This window comes from Colias philodice, chromosome 8 (genome assembly GCF_061535455.1).
Source record: "Colias philodice isolate Cphi_HAF_F1 chromosome 8, ilColPhil1 Martin Lab GWU primary, whole genome shotgun sequence".
In the NCBI taxonomy this organism is placed as follows: Eukaryota; Metazoa; Arthropoda; class Insecta; order Lepidoptera; family Pieridae; genus Colias; species Colias philodice.
This window is the reverse complement of record NC_143093.1, coordinates 2,950,638-2,970,084: the sequence shown is the minus strand read 5'-3', so window position 1 is coordinate 2,970,084 and position 19,447 is coordinate 2,950,638. Positions and strand designations below refer to the sequence as shown.

General features: G+C 36.6%; 1 protein-coding gene across 1 annotated transcript in view; it reads left to right on the top strand.

The window, feature by feature from the left end:
* Window positions 1-1,005: 1,005 nt before the first annotated feature.
* The window catches only part of LOC149486391 (klaroid protein-like), a 29,861-nt gene continuing 11,419 nt past the window's right edge, over window positions 1,006-19,447 (top strand). The window contains exons 1-4 of the mRNA XM_089697995.1: window positions 1,006-1,553; window positions 3,731-3,908; window positions 9,798-9,904; window positions 10,641-10,796. Of these exons, the coding sequence (XP_089554121.1) occupies window positions 1,396-1,553; window positions 3,731-3,908; window positions 9,798-9,904; window positions 10,641-10,796 (599 nt within the window). The 5' untranslated portion in view covers window positions 1,006-1,395. The remainder of the gene's footprint in view (window positions 1,554-3,730; window positions 3,909-9,797; window positions 9,905-10,640; window positions 10,797-19,447) is intronic.

The following is a 19,447-nucleotide window of genomic DNA, read 5'->3' as shown; positions in this document are numbered from 1 at the left end:
CTTTATTAGCCAATCATCCAATCAGAACGCTCAGCGAGTAAACAAAACCCTCGACAAAACCTTTTGAGATAATTTGGCATAGTGAGGGCATAGTATTGTGCGTTTCACGAGAGAGTTCCCCTGCCGTTATGTTGGCATACCTGACTGTCAAAAACGTCAAAGAGCTAAGAAGCGTTACAGAGTTGTCGAGGTTTTCCGAAATTTATAAATGTTTTAGAGATTGGCATCATGCCGCATACGCTTAGAAGTGGTGAAAGAGAAATGGATCTGTAACGCTTCTAAGCTCTTTGACGTTTTTGACAGTCAGGGCATACCTGCCAACATAACGGCAGGGGAACTCTCTCGTGAAACGCACTATAGAGTTGAGTTAATTTTAAGCCATTCGAAATAGGGCTAGATGATTCTTTTGGGGTTAAAAAGTAAAAAAAAACGACTTTAATTCCTGAATTCCTGACATTGAAGAAGGCGGCCTGCCTGTGGTCAGGCCAAAGTCGTGTTTCTGAAAAATAAGAAGAAAAGCTTTGGGTACCTATAGTTCGAGATTATATAATATTTTATTTCATTAATTATTCAATATGAGAATCGAAGCAATGTTTGAATTTGGTTTGAATAATACAAAATATTTTTTGTGTTTATTATTTTAACATTTTATTCATTAATATTATTAAAAAATGTGTGCGTGTACTAGTGTACACACGTAAGAAGTGAAACTTCTTTATGACTTTATTTTTCAAAAAAAATAATTTACTATATGCAACTTCACGCGTGGTAGGGATAAGAAATAGATGGCGAGTAACGGAAAAATGTCACGCGTAACGAAAAAATGTAAATTTTTTTCCAATCCCGATAAAGAAGTTTCACTTCAATAAAAATGATCTAAGAATAAAACAGATCTGAGAATTTAAACATTAGTAGAAAACTTAATGATCTTTATGTAGAAATAGATTTTATAATGCTGTTTTATATTGGCAACACAAATGGTAACGTCTTTTTATCTTAGTGACGTCATCACCATCACTCAGCGCAGTTTACGTTAGTGAATGAGAAGTTACGAAATTCACAAATTCCGTCTTACCACGCCAGTTTTAATGTACAAAATTTGTACAAGAGACGTATATTTTATTTTATCATAATAACGATCTACAGTTTCAACATAAACAGTGGTTTAACTAATTATTTTTAATGTATTAGAGACAAGCGTTGTATTACGTTTTGGCGGCATTACTTAAAGCTACAGAAATAGATCTCCTTGTGCAATATTTATAATAGGGCAAGTGCATAAATAATAGATTGCTCCAGTAAAACTTTTCAAGGTCTACAATTGGGAATCATGATGATGTAGTACATTTCTTTTAACCGTGGTGCTCGTAGCGGTTGCAATTTGTGTTGTAAATCATGGAGAATCTAACAGTCGCTGGATTGCGATCAAGGTCCCGATCAAAAACACCCTTTTTAAGATCAAGCTGTGATCGTGAAAATTGCCCAGAAGGTGAAGAACATGTTCACCAAAAATCAGGACGAAAAACACCAATAAAACGAAGCACACCTATCAAGTGAGTACTATAATTTATTATAAGTAAATTATAACATTGATTCTTGGGCATGTCTAAATAATCTTGATAATTATTGTTATCAGGCTTAGTGCAATCTTTAAAAAACAAATGCATTGAACATTATCATAAGTAAAAAACATACACCTTTTTTATTACATTATATTTATTATTTATCATATTGTATTGTTCTTGTTTATGAGATAAATAAAGTTCTTTAAACCGGGTTTAAAGTAACCCCTACTTAACAATTTTTCATGGTATGTTTAATCCATCAGTCCTCGGAATCACAGACACAATAGAAAATCTATTGTGTCGCGCCCCGATCGGGGCTTACGGTGGTCAATGGGTTAAAAAATACATGATTTCATTTATCTATAGATCTCAAAATACAGCATGTGTCAAGAATTTTAAGGTTGTTTACACACAATGAGGTCATAAACATGAAGGCCAGTGTAAGGCCAGTCATGGTGTAACAGATTTACCCATAAAGAAGACATAGTGGGCTTTATTATTGCGAAATGTATAGTGTAAACATGTTTCAATGAGAATCCTAGTGTACTCCAATATAAGTACCTATAGGAAATGAAGTTATAATATTTACTTTCTATATGTTAACCCAAATATACAGTTGTTAATAAATAACAAATAGTTTTTGATTTAAATAATTACTTTTAAAGTAAAACTTTTATTACAGCGTCTCAAACTTTTTGGTCTGTGTAACGCATGTCGCGTGTATCGCGGCTGCCGAGTAGGTAGGTATACCTACTCGGCAGCCGACCGACACGCGACATGCGCTACACAAAGCAGTGTTCGGAACCGTTCGAACAGTTTCACTTTTACCGTGGTTTCATAAAACCACACAACACTTTTATTTTTATAATTAAACTGAATTCTATGATGTATTCAATTAACAATTGATAACATTATATCTATTATCTGGATAAATATGTTTTCCTTTTTTGAATGATAAGAGTCGTTTAATATAAATTGCAGCAATAATAAAATACGAGTAATCGCAAAAAATTTATGAGAGATTTTAAACATTTTTTATGTATTGATTTGTATTCAAAAACCATTTTGTGTATTGTGGAGGTTTAAAGCTAATTAATGAAAAGAAAATAAAAAAACATATTGCTTCTAACAAAAATTTCTCAATATTATCATATAATTAATTTGCCTTGATTGATTTTGTTTAAATGAATAAGCAAGTTTGGTTTTACCTTAAAAATAAGGTACATTTCACAAGGGTGTTTGTGAATCAGCAGGTTCATTTATTGCAAGCTGATAACATGTTATCAGAGCTAATTATACTTTCATTGCCATTTGCACTAACTATATATTTACTTATTCAACATCAAGTTAAACAGTATTTAATCGTCAAAAGATATTTAAATTAAATTTTATATGAACTTTGGATGAATATTTAGAATAAATGAATTCTTGAAAATTAGAATTAATCGAGACTTGTTTTTGAAATTTGTTGAATTAATCATAAGTTTATTCAAGAGTATTATATAATTGTATAGAATACAGCTTTTTCATAAAATTGTTAATTATGCTTCGAGCAATTGCACATGGAATGTCATAAACATTAATCTTTTTTTCTTTTCTTAAATTCAAATAATACTTGATAATATGATTTTTAACTCTTATTATATGCAACTGATCAAATAAATATTAATTTTGTTATTAATGCCATTTGTTCAATGGACTCTTTTTCAGCCTTTTTAATATTCCAGCATATAAAATGTATGTAAAAGACCTACAAAATTATGTCATTGTAGGTATTTAAATTTTTTATCTATGCAAGTCATTAAGCATTTTCTTTTTTCTTATATTTTAAATAAGGAAATATTTTTTATAAAATACTAGCTGTGCCCCATGCATTTACCCGCATTGCTTCGCTCCTGTTGGTCTTAGCATGATAATATATAGCCTATAGCCCTCCTCGATTAATGGGCTTTCTAACATCAAAAGAATTTTTAAAATCAGACCAGTAGTTCCTGAGATTAGCGTGTTCAAACAAGCAATTTCTGTAGCTTTATAATATTAGTATATAGATCATTTATTGTTCTTAAAAGAGGTAAATCTAAGTTAACATAGAAGAAGACATAATTAAAATACCTATATTCTTTGTTTTTTTAATGTATTTGTAAAAGCAATGACTTCTCTTACAGGCAGCTCCAACCCCCTTCAAAGAAAGGCAGCATAGACACAGTACCTGAAAATGATGAATCCTCACCAGCATACAGAACGAGGCAGTCCACAAAAACGGACAAACTTATTAAAACCTCAGACTATTCATCTGAAGAGAGTTTAGATAGATTGAAAGAGCATAGGAAAGAAATTTATCAGGTTAATATGTTTTTCAATTTTCTTTATAGTATTTAATGCAATTGTGAAATGCACCTTTAAATTGAATTTTAAGAATATCATTTGATTAAGTTTGATAAAAGATAACTATGAAATCTATTCATTACCTGTCTTAGCGCCGATTTTTCAATCCGTCCAATAAAGTATTACACGAACATTTTAAAATGTCATCTGTACACTGACAAATACGGACAATTAGTATATATTTTTGAAATGGTAGTCTTATGGCTGGCGTCCACTAGGCGGATCGGGCTGGGCCGCATCGCAACGCAAAAATACGCCGGCCTATGTTTTGTATGAAACATCGTCCATTAGCGACGGATCGGGCCGGGGCGGGCCGCAACGCATTGGCGGATATCGCTTCGCAGGCGGATTTCTGCCGGTGGTGCGCTGCGGCCCGGCCCGGCCCGATCCGCCTGGTGGACGCAGGCAGGCGGATGTGAGCGGCGAGCGTCTGTTAGATAAAATCCGCCTAGGCGGTCCGCCGCGCCCCGTACAGGTGGACGCAGGAGCAAACAGTGCGTCCATTAGAGACGGCCCGTTGCGATGCGGCCCGGCCCGATCCGCCTCTAATGGACGCCTAGCATAATACGTTATTCGATGAATAAGTTTTAACTTTTAACCAAGGATTGAAAAATCAGCCCTAATAGACATACTTACATATTAACATTTTCAACCAAGCATCCTTACTTTACTGTTTGTTCCTTTTAGCTGAATGAATGACCTTCATTTTACTGATAATTAAAACTAAGATGTAGTATACACATACATATTTACATTAATTTTAGAAGTAATATTTATATACAAGAATTAAAAAATAATATGAAAATAACACTATTATTTTTATAAACATGGTTCTTACATTGTGCATCTATAGTAGGGGAGCCCAAGAGGGGATTTTGGGATTTACTCGAGCGCGTCAGATTACTATAAGGGACGGTACCTTAGCTATTCATTAGTACCTCTAGTCAATATGAGCAGTTATGGTTGGTGGGTGCGCTCAGGGGCCCCGCTGGAAAATTTGAATAATCCATAATTTCCTAAGGTTGAGCTCGAATCGTCAGATTAGCGAAATGGGGACTTCTTATATTGTAATTAACCCCCCCATATATTAATCTGACGCGCTCGAATAATATTACTTAAATTTTTTACCCTTTCTTCATAGCGATTAAATCGCCACTTAAATCGTCAGATTAACGTATACTTTTTTTCAGTGACGTCCTGGAGCATGCAAAATATCAATATCTAACGCGCTTGAGTATTTCCAAGCCAATTTTTTTCTTTTTTAAATTAAAAAAAATCAAAAAACCCTTCCCCACCGCTAAAAGTGAAAACATTATAGGACCTTTTTTTCTCGCTATGGTCTAATCTACCAATTCTAATAGGTTCCCGTGACGCTCGAGTAAATCCACATTTAGCATCCTGGGCTCCCCTACTACTACTTTTATCATCAATGTTCTTTCGTAATCTTATTATAGCTTGGTACAGAATTATTACATAATATAAAACATATTATCATACAAGCTCTTTAGCCGCAGCATTTTATGTTATCGCATGATAATTTGCCACCACCACCACCCACCAACCTCCTTTCCACCCTCTTTTAGGCCAAGTATATCAGCTATCCCCTTGCTAAAATTCATCAAATACATCCAGCCGCTCTAGCGATTAATTTATTATTTACAGGGTAACTTCGTTGATATTTTTTTTCAATTCACTCATCAAGTGGAAATCGAAGTTTCTATTAGAAACACTTGACATTTAAACTTACTGTTAATTTACGTTTATAATCGATTTATCACAATAGTTTAGAACTTTCTATTAAATTTAAACGAATTGAAACACGTAAATTTTATGAAAGACATTCGCGAATTTTAAATTTCCTGCTCGGTTTATCAATTCGTCATTATCTCTATGTAAATTTAAATACATGCCTTCATTATTACCTCCGAGTACAGACTTGACATCGCATTCAAAATTCAAGGTTAAATAATAAATAGCACACATTGCATCTGCGGCATAACCATAGAAGGCATATTTATTGTGACCGTTAAATATTTCAAACTAGTTTTTTTCTCTTAGCACCTACTATAAAGGTACAAAAAATATTTACATATTCATCTTCATAGTTGATTGTCCACTTCCACACATTTGATAAGTCAATATTGACCAACTTCTAATTGTATTCGTAGTAATAACCTGTTGAATTTGTGTAGGCTCTACGTACAAAGGTTTTGAATATCATCTCATCATTGAAGCATTAAGTTAGTACGAAATACTATTACGTATTCTTTGCTTTTAGTGAAAATTACACTTATGAATAAGTGTCCTTGGGTCACGGGATAGGATTGGGGACCGAATCGGTCGTAAATAATTATTTCGTTATTATTCCTATGAAATACTTTTATGCTTGAACTCTATGGTTAGTTAAGCCAAGTCGTTCAACTCGTATCACCTATCTTCAGCTTGGTAATCCAACGCACGTTAATAGAATATCAATTATAATGCACCATAAATATCAATCCAGATACTTATTGAATCTAACAGACGCCCACTATATATTAACTGTTTTACTTCCTATGGCCACTTAAGTTACCGAAGGAAAACCAAAAATAATCTTTGTGTATATGTTGTTTAAGGGCGCAAATGTTATTGTTTATTGTTGTACGCCGGGTGTGTTACGTCCTAATAGGATTAAATATACCACATGTGCTTGATAATAATTTGGATAGTATGCATAATTTCAAAGAGTGATCTCAGAATGCTTCATTCTTGAAAATGGCACGGCGAACGTGTTATATATTTGTAATAATGTACATAGACATTATTTAAAAAAAAAAAAAATTATCTGTGCTACATTGCGAGTGATGCAGAAACTGTGTGCAGAATGTGGTGCAGAAACATGTTTTTCATAATGTAAACTTCACCTTCTTTTGTACACATTCTTGGAATATGCTTATTATTAAATTTTTAATAACAGTCCGGGGATCGTGCATCTCTATTCAAAAAAAAAATTCTTTTTACCTAGCAAAACTTTGGTGTTGATATTTTACTTTTTCATAGAGTGTATACCCCTTAATTTTTAATACAATCTTTTATAAACACTACGATGACTCCGGAGAGAGTTTTAAATCCTATTACTGACTTTACCTATTTGACGCACACCGTGTCTCCCTCGTGTTGCTGGTGTGGTCCCTTTAAAGAAAATGTTGTTTATTTAAAAGCTTTATTATCATTGTATTTTTGGATATTATATATACTTAGTTTTAACGGATTAGAACAAATAACTACCCAATACTTAACAAAATTAAGTGATACAACGTACCTAATAATAATTATCATATGTAAATTCAGTTTTTAGGTTTAATTTTAATTAAAGCGGGCGGATATTTGAACTGAGTTCATCGTTCACACTTTCAATATTACGTATTACTTTGAAACTTTTAAATAATTTAAAATGTTTAGTTCAATAGAATATGAGAATTAAAATTCATGTGCGTAGTTCATACTTCATACCTACCTACCTACGCTGCATTTATGCTGCTGCATCCACCGCAGCAATTAAAAAGCAATATGTACCTATATTTAAAAAATATTCATACATAATTATTACCTATAACATTATTAATAATAATTTTACAATAATCACAAAGCTTGACAGGAAATATTGCAGGAAAATAACCAAATATAACTGGGATCGATCTCCCGCGTCGGTTTATTTTTAAATCACTCGACCACATATGGACATTATTTCTACACTACACGCCGGTGAAGTCGTTGTTTCATAGTGATTTTTCAATTATTTACGAATCTTTACGTTCTTGACCCAGTTTATTAAGTTTATTCTTATTCGAAGGAATCAAAGGTACGTTGCTATTTAGTCACTATGGTGATGAGTGGAAGAAGCGCTTGTATTCGTAATGAGACGATTGAAGGTCGGTCTTGTGTTAACATTTAATTAGTGTGTGTTATTGAAGACTTTGTGTGTAACTTTCTTGATAATTTCAAGTTCCTTATCATGCTCATTTTAAAGTATTTTGCGACTAACATTGTTTTATTTTATCGGTTTTAAATTGAGGATTTCATTGCATCTAGTGCTATCTTTTATTTGTCTCCGTTCGCGAGAGAAATTTGTTTATACTAAAACTTACTTTGTTGTCTTACTATTTTCTGCCTTCTAATAGAACATTTTATTTAAAAAAAATCACTTTTAAAATTCCAATATTTTTATAACGGCTGTAGATAGACTCGGAGCAGACGGACAAACGGCATGCACGACGAGGACAGCTAATTCTAACTAACAGCATTCCTAATGAAACATTTATAAATCATGATTACAATGAGTCACTGATAAAGTTGACTTGGATACTATAACAATACTAAAGAGTATGGACGATAGTGCATTCTTGCTGCTCAAGTATATTTTGCTTGCGTTAGTAGATGAAATAGTACCAATATTGTTGCACGATCCGCCTCGTTTAGAAAGGTACCCGGATAGTTTACCACGGTTCTTGTAAGAATAGATCACGCTGTATGACTACATAAATGTCGCCCGCTATGGCTTGCGGTCAAGATATCAAATGGATACAGGATAACGTATTGTAAATGCGAATGGCTGTATTTAATACAAGTATTGTTTATAATCTATGCAAGTAAAGATAATAAAGTATCGCAAATTGTGTCATAAGAATTAATGATGAAGCACATAGGTACTCAGATTTCTCTAGATTTGATTTGATTTGATTAAATTTGTGTTGATCCTAGTGGGACAGTGGTATAGGTTTTTAAAATAAAACAACTAAATAATACCGTAAGCGATACTGCAAATTGTTATGTTTAGAAACTTATAGCAAGCTGATTTCCTCAATATAATCATTAATCAATTCTATGTTTATGTAAATATTCACTGCAGCTATCGCACTGTGTACGTTACTACGATAGGTGAATTTTCTCACGTTCCAATTAGTTTTATACATAATCAGTTTAAATTAAATTCAATATATTGAATGAATTCTATAGTTGAAGGTTAATTTTAAAGACAAGTTCTATTTTTGTTTTAATTTTTGGTATGGAAACATTGCAATTGCACTAATCAACTAAGATGCAGTATAACCAATTAAACTTCCACTTCCAGTCTATTATTATAGGTCTTTAATCAGTAACTAGGGTTACCAATTAAGTTTGATAAATCATTACATGCGTCTCCCCTCTTATAACATTGGAAAAGAAAACTGTTACGTGCGTCAAAACGTTGAGGGAATATCAATAGAAAAATGTTATGTGAATAAATTTTCAAACCAGTTGACTAATAATTAAATATAAGATTCCATAGTTACTTGGGTTTCTGCTATTAGCAGTTCTTAAATATTATTTGCTTAAATATACATATTTGAACGTTTCACTGCGTTCGTAAAACAGCGAGTTCAATTAACGTTATAAGAAATTCTTACTCAGTAGTCACTAGTCAGTGCCCAGTGGCCGTTATAAATGACATCATCGAAGCTGCGCTGACGTTTTTGTCGGTACGTTTGAATTGTTACGGTTTTTTTACGCGGGAATTTGCAATACGCTGACTAATATAACAAGTAATAATCAATTTGTAAAGATGTTTCAAAGAAATGTTTGATCGGCAAGTAGTAATCATAAAAATATAGTTATTAGCGTGTACTTATCTACTAGCTAATTTAATGAAATTCTAAGAATTTTCATACATGTGCAAATTACGAAAAATATACAGTCCAATCCGGAACCAGAACAAAGAAATATTTTTTAATTTCTGATTTATAACAATCCTTCTTAACCCAAATCCATATCTTCATAAACGTACAAACATATTTTTACTATCGGTCTAATACTCTTATCGTTTGGCAGAACGAGATCAACAGCCAGTATGAGAGCGTGTCGAGTTCACGGCACTACAGCACGCTCGCTGACGTCACGCTCAGCCCCATACACACGCATAATGTGACGCGAGACAGGTGAGTCGCTTTTGCACCAACAGGTGCCAAAATGTCTAGGGATACGTCCGCATATGCCTCTGAAAAACATAAACTATGTAGCCATTCCAATACCCAGCGACCTTCAAAAACGGGTGCTTAAAAACATAAGAATGTCCCAATACGAAATGAAGACTAAACTGCTTCAATTAACACCCAGCATCTGCTGTCTTGATCTCCAGCTGCCACAAATTTAAGGGTGTCCAGAAACTGGTTCCAAAACAATGAGACAGCTCACAAAGAAGTTGTAACCTATGAAGGGAGCTAGTCATGGTTGTAATTTTAAAAGTAAAACGTCTGAAAGTTTGCCAAAAGCTGATAGTAATTAAATATTAAATCATTTGGCAACATTTCAAAATTGTATCGTACAATGTGAGTATCGTTTAGTTTTGTGTAGTAAACACAAAATCTCATCTTAATTTATTATTACCTTATCTTTTTTAACAGGCAGGTTGTTCCTGAAACGATATTATTGTAAAGGAAACGTTTATCAAAAAGCGATGGTATAAATTATAATGTAGTTTTCTTGTACAATTATAATTTAAAAAATTAAGGAAAAAGTTAAACTTCTCCGAAACAGCTGGACCGATTCTCATGAAATTTTATGCGCATATCGGGTAGGTCTAAGAATCGGACAACATCTATCTTTCGTACCCCTAAGAGTAAGGCAGAACAACATTTGCCAGAACAGCTAGTATAAATATATTATTGTGGTCAGGTCGACCCGCTACAGCAGCCCCGCGTACAGCGCGTGCTCCACAGACAGCTCGTTCGCGGAGCAGGCGCTGGCGGACGCGAGCGCGCTGCTCGACCGCAACCCCGACTGTGAGCACCTGCCATACAAACTGTATAAGATGGCGGGAGAGTATTGGAAGTGAGTATTTTTACACGCTTTATATTAGCTTCACCTGTATGTTTGTTTGTTTGTAACCGACTTCTTTGGGCGCGATTTTGACCCACTTTAAACGGCCAGATTTCGTTCAAACTTTGTAGATTTATTGAGGACCGATGACAATACACTAATTTGATAAAATTATTCCATTTTTTAGTTCGGTTTCTATAAAAAGCGTGTTTTTTTAGTTTTTTTTTAACTATTATTATTGAGGTGAAAACTTCTTTATCGGCGTTGAGCACTTTTTCTGTAATGGGTATAAAATCTTTAACTCGCGTCAGGACACGTGACCTGATCGAAAAAGCGTAAGACGGATAGCATTCCAAAATATCAAACATGCTCAACGTTAATAAACAAGTTTTCACTTCTGCCGGCACTCCCGGAGTGCAACCCGTCTTTTGTTTTTGTTAGTGTAATTATGAGCAGTAGTATTGCAACAAGACATATGATATTTTTTGGCAATTTTTTTTTTGGAAATATAAGTACAATAGAAATTACTCCTACAGGCATGACAAAATTTGAACCCTGGTTGAAAATATATTGCATTAATTTGTAGGAATTGGCCGGTGGTCTGAACCAGAAATCATTTTGTGGCATTATCTTTTTAGCAAATAGTAATAAGGCCTAATATTTCAAGATGTCTAATTGAATACAAAAATATACATGTTATCTAGGCGGGGTAAAAATGGATTGAATCTGACGTAAATTATAATTTGGTAACTACTACCACGTTTTTTCATATTATTATCGCATTTATCCCGAAAACAAGATCCAACCATCAAATAAATGTCCTTGATTTCCTTCTGAGACATTATTCTAAAAATTGAGACAAAAAAGTAATCTTCACAAATTATAGAACGTCATCTCCTCATTCATATTTTCATATATCAGTATTTCCTCTACGTATCCCAAGAATGCATAAATCGTATGTATCCATAATTTAATGTTGGGGTGTAATGGCCGTATACCATCCAACGGCCAAAGCCAACCTCACCTGCTCGTGGTGCACCCTGCCGATCAACGGACGAGGCTCTGGCGACATTTTAGAGTGGTAGGACTACAGCTGCGTAAGATATTCTCTCGAAAATCGTATGCAGCATGAACTGGGCTGTAGTCCAACCGGGGCGGTACCACTAACCCACGGGAAACCGGCGTAAAGCTATCTTAGCGTTTCGCATAGGTGAGTGGGTCACACCGGATGCCCAATCCCCCCCCCTTCCCCTTTAAAACTATGGCAGCGGAATTTAAAGAACTATTACCCCAGGAGGGTACCAACACTGTCGGTGCTGGAGAATCCCTCCCTGAGCATCTTTGTTCAGGCTGCCCTGCGTATTCTGGGGTGGGCAAAATCCCGCTCGTTTCTCAAATCCGAGGCAACAAGAGCAAAAAGCTCAGCACATCCCCTTCCACGCACTGCGTGAATTTCTGCAACATTAGGGGCTTACACTCGAACATCAATGCCGTCCATTACCACCTTGAGACGGCGAAGCCGGCCTTGCTCTTCTTAACCGAAACGCAGATATCTTCCCCCTCCGACACATCCTATCTGAATTACCCAGGATTTACCCTGGAGCACAATTTTATTCCTCGCGCTGGTGTCTGCGCCTTCATTCGGAATGATATCTGCTTTCGACGCCTCGCTTGTCTTGAAGGTAGGGATCTATCCATCCTTTGGTTACGTGTGGACTGCGACGACCACCCTCGCGTCTATGCGTGCCTATACAGATCCCATAGCGGTAACGACGAAACCGACCGACTCATCGATCACATACAATTGACGGCTGACAATATGCTCAATCAGATTCCTTCAGCGGAAATCGTGGTCCTTGGTGACTTCAATGCGCACCATGTAGAATGGCTCAAGTCTCGCACAACAGACCACGCAGGGAAATCTGTTTACGACCTTGCTCTTGCCTATGGTCTTACCCAACTGGTAGCATCGCCCACGCGAATTCCCGATGTTGGGGACCATATGCCTTCCCTGTTGGAATTTCTGCTGACTTCCCATCCGGATGGCTATCAGGTCAATGTTGATGCCCCTTTAGGCTCCTCTGACCACTGCCTCGTACGGAGTGAAGTGCCAATCTTGCGCCTTTCACGGCTACTGAATAGTGGCCGCCGTCGCGTTTGGCACTACAAGTCAGCAGACTGGGACGAGATGCGCACCTTCTTTTCATCTTATCCCTGGGGCCGTGTTTGTTTCTCGGCAGAAGATCCTAGCATCTGTGCTGACTCTGTTGCTGATGTGATACTTCAGGGAATGGAATTGTTTATTCCAAACTCCGTTGTTCCCATCGGTGGCAAGTCCCAGCCCTGGTTTGGTCACTCTTGTAAAACGGCATCACGCCGAAAACAGGATTGTTACCAAGCCTGGGCCAATGCGCTTGTGTCTAGTGATCCAGACGCCCGTACTCTTAAGAGAGAACAAAACTCGGCCTCTAGGTCCTTCAAAAGAGCTATTGCAAGAGCTAAGTCTGAGCATATTGCAAAGCTTGGCGAGAAACTCGCCCGACTTCCTTCGGGAACACGAGCCTTTTGGGCACTCGCCAAAGCTGTGCAAGGAAACTTTTGTCGGCCGTCATTGCCATCTCTACGCATGGAGAATGACTTGTTGGCCCACACGGCGAAAGAGAAAGCTGATCTTCTTAGCTCCCTTTTCGCCGCTAACTCGACTTTGGATGACATGGGAAAATCACCACCTACCATCCCACGGTTTGAGGGCTCTATGCCGGACATCCGTTTCACCCAGAGCGCTGTGCGTAAAGCACTTTTCGCTCTAGACATCCACAAGTCGAGTGGACCCGACGGTATTCCTCCTGTTGTGTTGAAGATGTGTGCACCTGAGTTGGCGCCGGTTCTCACGCGACTTTTCCAGCACTCCTATTCCACAGGCGTCGTCCCGAACACATGGAAGACAGCTTTAGTACATCCCATCCCGAAAAAAGGCGATCGCTCGGATCCGTCCAACTATCGACCCATAGCCATCACTTCCTTGCTCTCCAAGATAATGGAAACCATTATCAATCGCCAGGTGCTCAAATATCTGGAAGAGCGCCAGCTGATTAGTGACCGACAGTACGGTTTCCGTCGTGGCCGGTCAGCTGGCGATCTTCTTGTATATTTGACTCACCGCTGGGCGTCAGCGATTGAGAGCAAGGGGGAAGGCTTAGCCGTCAGCTTGGACATAGCGAAAGCTTTCGATCGGGTATGGCACAAAGCGCTTCTTGCGAAGCTTCCTTCCTATGGGCTTCCTGAGAAATTTTGCCAGTGGGTTGCCAGTTTTCTCACAGAGCGTAGCATGAGTGTCGTAGTCGACGGTTCATGCTCCGATCCTAAGCCTGTGAATGCTGGTGTCCCACAAGGCTGCGTTCTGTCTCCCACACTGTTTCTTCTGCATATCAATGATATGCTGCTAGACGGCAGCATTCATTGCTATGCAGACGACAGTACTGGTGATACAATATACACCGGCCACAGCAATATTTCTCAGGACCGCGTCATTGAGTGCCGGAACAACCTCGTGTCTTCAATAGAAACCTCCTTAGAAGAGGTATCTAACTGGGGCCGACGTAACTTAGTCCAATTCAACCCCAAGAAGACACAGGTCTGCGCGTTCACCGCAAAAAAGCTTCCCTTTGTCGTAACTCCTCGTTTTCAGGGTATTCCTCTCTCTGCCACAGCCAGCATCGGTATTCTTGGTCTCGAAATCTCGAGTAGCGTACAGTTCTCCTGTCATTTGGAAGGAAAGGCCAAATTGGCTTCACAGAAACTTGGTGTGCTCTGTCGAGCGGGGCAGTATTTCACGTCGCACCACCGCCTTATTAGTCCATTGAATGAGTCCCTCCAAGGGGGGTCTAGAGTGCGTGAGTTAGTAACGTAAGATGTTTCTTCGGAAACATGTCAAGAGTCCCTAGGTAATAAACATACTAAAACCCCGGGCCACTAGGAGGAGCCCCGGAGTGGGGGGAGGGGGGAAATGGGTCCATTTTTTCATTTTTCGCTTAAATCTCAAAAACGGTACATGTTATAGAAAAACTTTCAAGGAAAAGTTGAAAGGCCATAAAATTATCTACAAGTTGTACCTGAATCATTTTTTCCTATATCCTACCGTTTCTGAGTTATACGCAGTAAAACATGATTTTGGCTCAAACAATTTCCACATCAATCGATCAAAAAATATTTCTTTCTTCCAAAAAACTCAAATGTGCAACTTGTGACCAGTACTGATAGATTGCTCTTAATTAGGTCTATAATTGGTAAAATAAACACATTCCTCCATGGAAGCCTTTAGGAGGAATCGATTGTCAAAATATTATATTAGGGCAGTTTGAGTTACTGAACTTGATCTTTTTATTTTTTTCTTCCAAAAAACTCAAAAGTGCAACTTGTGACCGGTATAGATAGAATGCTCATAATTAGGTCTATCATTGCTAAAAATACCACATTCCACCACGGAGGCGTTTACGGGGAATTGAATTTTATCAGGGTAGTTACGATACATGAACTTTTTATTTTTTTTCTTCCAAAAAGCTCAAAAGTGCAACTTGTGACCGGTACAGATAGATTGCTCATAATTAGGTCTATCATTTATAAAAATACCAGATTCCACCATGGAGGCGTTTACGGGGAATTGAATTTTATTAGGGTAGTTAGTTAAAAAGTTCATGTATCGTAACTACCCTAATAAAATTCAATACCTCCTAAACGCCTCCATGGTGGAATCTGGTTTTTTTATCAATGATAGACCTAATTATGAGCAATCTATCGGTACCGGTCACAAGTTGCACTTTTGAGTTTTTTTGGAAGAAAAAAATAAAAAGTTCAAGTATCGTATCTACCCTAATAAAATTCAATTCCCCGTAAACGCCTCCGTGGTGGAATCTAGTATTTTTATCAATGATAGACCTTATTATGAGCAATCTATCTGTACCGGTCACAAGTTGCACTTTTGAGTTTTTTGGAAGAAAAAAATAAAAAGATCAAGTTCAGTAACTCAAACTACCCTAATATATTATTTTGACAATCGATTCCTCCTAAAGGCTTCCATGGAGGAATGTGTTTATTTTACCAATAATAGACCTAATTAAGAGCAATCTAACAGTACCGGTTACAAGTTGCACTTTTGAGTTTTTTGGAAGAAAAAAATAAAAAGATCAAGTTCAGTAACTCAAACTACCCTAATATAGTATTTTGACAATCGATTCCTCCTAAAGGCTTCCATGGAGGAATGTGTTTATTTTACCAATTATAGACCTAATTAAGAGCAATCTATCAGTATCGGTCACAAGTTGCACTTTTGAGTTTTTTTGGAGAAAAAAAATAAAAAGTTCAAGTATCGTAACTACCCTAATAAAATTCAATTCCCCGTAAACGCCTCCGTGGTGGAATCTGGTATTTTTATCAATGATAGACCCAATTATGAGCAATCTATCTGTACCGGTCACAAGTTGCACTTTTGAGTTTTTTGGAAGAAAAAAATAAAAAGATCAAGTTCAGTAACTAAAACTACCATAATATAATATTTTGACAATCGATTCCTCCTAAAGGCTTCCATGGAGGAATTTGTTTATTTTACCAATTATAGACCTAATTAAGAGCAATCTATCAGTACCGGTCACAAGTTGCACATTTGAGTTTTTTGGAAGAAAGAAATATTTTTTGATCGATTGATGTGGAAATTGTTTGAGCCAAAATCATGTTTTACCGCGTATAACTCAGAAACGGTAGGGTATAGGAAAAAATGATTCAGGTACAACTTGTAGATAATTTTATGGCCTTTCAACTTTTCCTTGAAAGTTTTTCTCTAACAAGTACCGTTTTTGAGATTTAAGCGAAAAATGAAAAAATGGACCCATTTCCCCCCTCCCCCCACTCCGGGGCTCCACCTAGTGGCCCGGGGTTTTAGTATGTTTATTACCTAGGGACTCTTGACATGTTTCCGAAGAAACATCTTACGTTACTAACTCACGCACTCTAGAACTTTTTATTCAATGGACTATATGCTTTATAAGGCGCAAGTTAGGCCGCACATGGAATACTGCTCCCACATCTGGGCCGGGGCACCTCAACAACACCTCCTTCCATTTGACCGTATTCAAAGGAGAGCAGTACGACTCGTTAACGAGCCAAGTCTTACTGATCGGCTTGATACTTTAGCGCTGCGAAGAGACGTCGCTTCACTGTGTGTTTTCTATCGCATCTACAATGGGGAGTGCTCTGAGGAGCTGTTTGGAACAATACCTGCCGCTGAGTTCCATCACCGTACTGCACGCCACAAACTCAGATACCACCCACACCACCTTGACTCCTGGCGATCGACAACTGCGCGCTTCAAAAGAAGCTTCTTTCCGCGCACAACGAGTTTATGGAACGAACTTCCTCATGCGGTGTTTCCAAACGGTTACGACTTAGGGACCTTCAAGAAAAGAGCGTACTCCTACCTTAAAGGTCGGCAACGCACTAACAATGTCCCCGGCATTGCTGGTGCCTATGGGCGACGCGGTGCACTTAACATCAGGTGACGCGTCTGCTCTGTTGCCTCCTCTTATATAAAAAAAAAAAAAAAAAATTTAATGTAGAATTGCTGAATGCTCGGAACCGTTAAATTTCTAATTTCGAGCACCTGGCGATGCTAGTATGAAGTTAAAACTTAAAATACATTACGAGTCGCATTTCTGGTAGGGTGTGGTGCTGTAACCGTGACCTAATTCGTGCGGAAGCGTGCTCGATTTTCAATAATAACTTTTTACGAAATGCGCACAATAATGAAGTTTTTCTACATGAGAATTGAGACCACTAAATACATTGGAATGTTTGTACGAATAACGTTTAGTGGATCTGTGGATAAATAGAAATAACTCAATAATATTATAGCATTGTCCTTTTTAGGGATGCTTTTGTCTCTAATTTATCAAACTTTGACTCTAATGAGTCATATCTTTTACTATTAAATTGAAGACGCTTAAGTTCTCAGAAAAGTAACGCAACAATTTAATTCAATGTAACTAACCCAGAAACTATTTAAAGTAATTCTTGTTAAACCCTTTTCGCACTTCTCGGTAAAATAAATATTTACCATTATTATTTATTTATTGATACCATGAAATAATAAAACAAATAAAAAACTTAGGATCAATATTATTTCTACAAAAATTTATTGTAATCAAAAACAGACACCACCACCAGCACCTTACAAGTTCTTTCTCTTAATTAATTATTTTTTAATCTGTATCTTTAATCCGTAACATTTTCTCATCAAATATGAGGGTAGAATGAAAAAAAAAATTAGACCGTTATTGACAATCAATGACCAGTGAATAAATATGTAAGAAGTGTTCGAAATTTAAATTAATTTGATAAATATTTTAATGTTTTAACAATGGAAGGCGTAATACGAATGGTTGACGTTGAGACTGTAGAAGAAGTTGTAACAGTAAGGTTTGTTTATATTTTCATTTTAGTAATTCTAACCGACATTCTATTGAATTGTTATTCGTGAATCTAAGGATTTGTTATCAACCTCTATACTCTTTATATCTTTGAGGATATGTGTTTATTCCTTACATTTTAATATCAAATACAAGGTCTCATGACATCGTAAAATATGATTTTACGTACTTGTAAAATATATAGCTGCTCACCTTGGTGTACACATCATCTATACCAAATTCGATGTTTTTCTTGGGAGTTTAATTTATTATACCTTCAAATACAAATCTTTGATAGAAGAAAATTTATCAAAAATTTCAACGATCAACACGGAAAGTCTGCATGTACAATGTACACCCTAGTTTACCATTAAAGTGTAATTAACTAATGAAAGTGAGAGGATTCTATTGTTTACAAGTGAGCTGATAATAAACACGGTGCTATATTTGTTAGCTTTGCAAATGTCAAACGGTGTGAGTGTACCGAAATATTTTTACAACTAAATAGTGTTCGTCTAACTTCAGCTCAAATGCAGTATCTAGAATACTTGATTTTAGTTGCACTCTTAGCGCTTTGCGTAATATCTAAACTGGTTATTTTATAAGCACTATCTAAGAATGAAAGCTTCGTAATAAGTTCTTAAAGTTCACCATAAAGTGATTGAATGTTACATTTTCTTTTGGACAGTTGTGTTTGTTTATGTCCTGTAAGTAATCAAGTGAAAACGTGAAGTTAATTTATAAAATGAACTTGAATCTTTCTTAGGCTGTTTAATGTTTTATGTGGTTAAACTGTACTTTATAGTGTGTGTGACTCTCAACTCCACGCCCAATGTATAATGTACAGTTTAGCCCTTTATGTTAATGATGGTATAACTAATCTATGTTATGTTCATATTCTGAGGTATGATAGTATTGATTACTCTTTTACATATAATTTCTAAGCTGTTTACCTGTAATATTTTTGTACCATAAGAAACCGATATAAATGTTCCGTAGAAAAAATGTTACGATCGAAACCAAGTATGAGTTGTAAATCATGTTGCACCTACTTAAACACTGAGTTATTACTGTCGTAATTTTATAGCGGAAGGAACGCTTCCATAGAAAATGACACGCTTCTTTCGTAACCAAAACTTTCTCATGTATCGTGAGTGAGTCGTGACATAACGAGTCATCAGGGAAAAAAACCAATGAATCCGACTA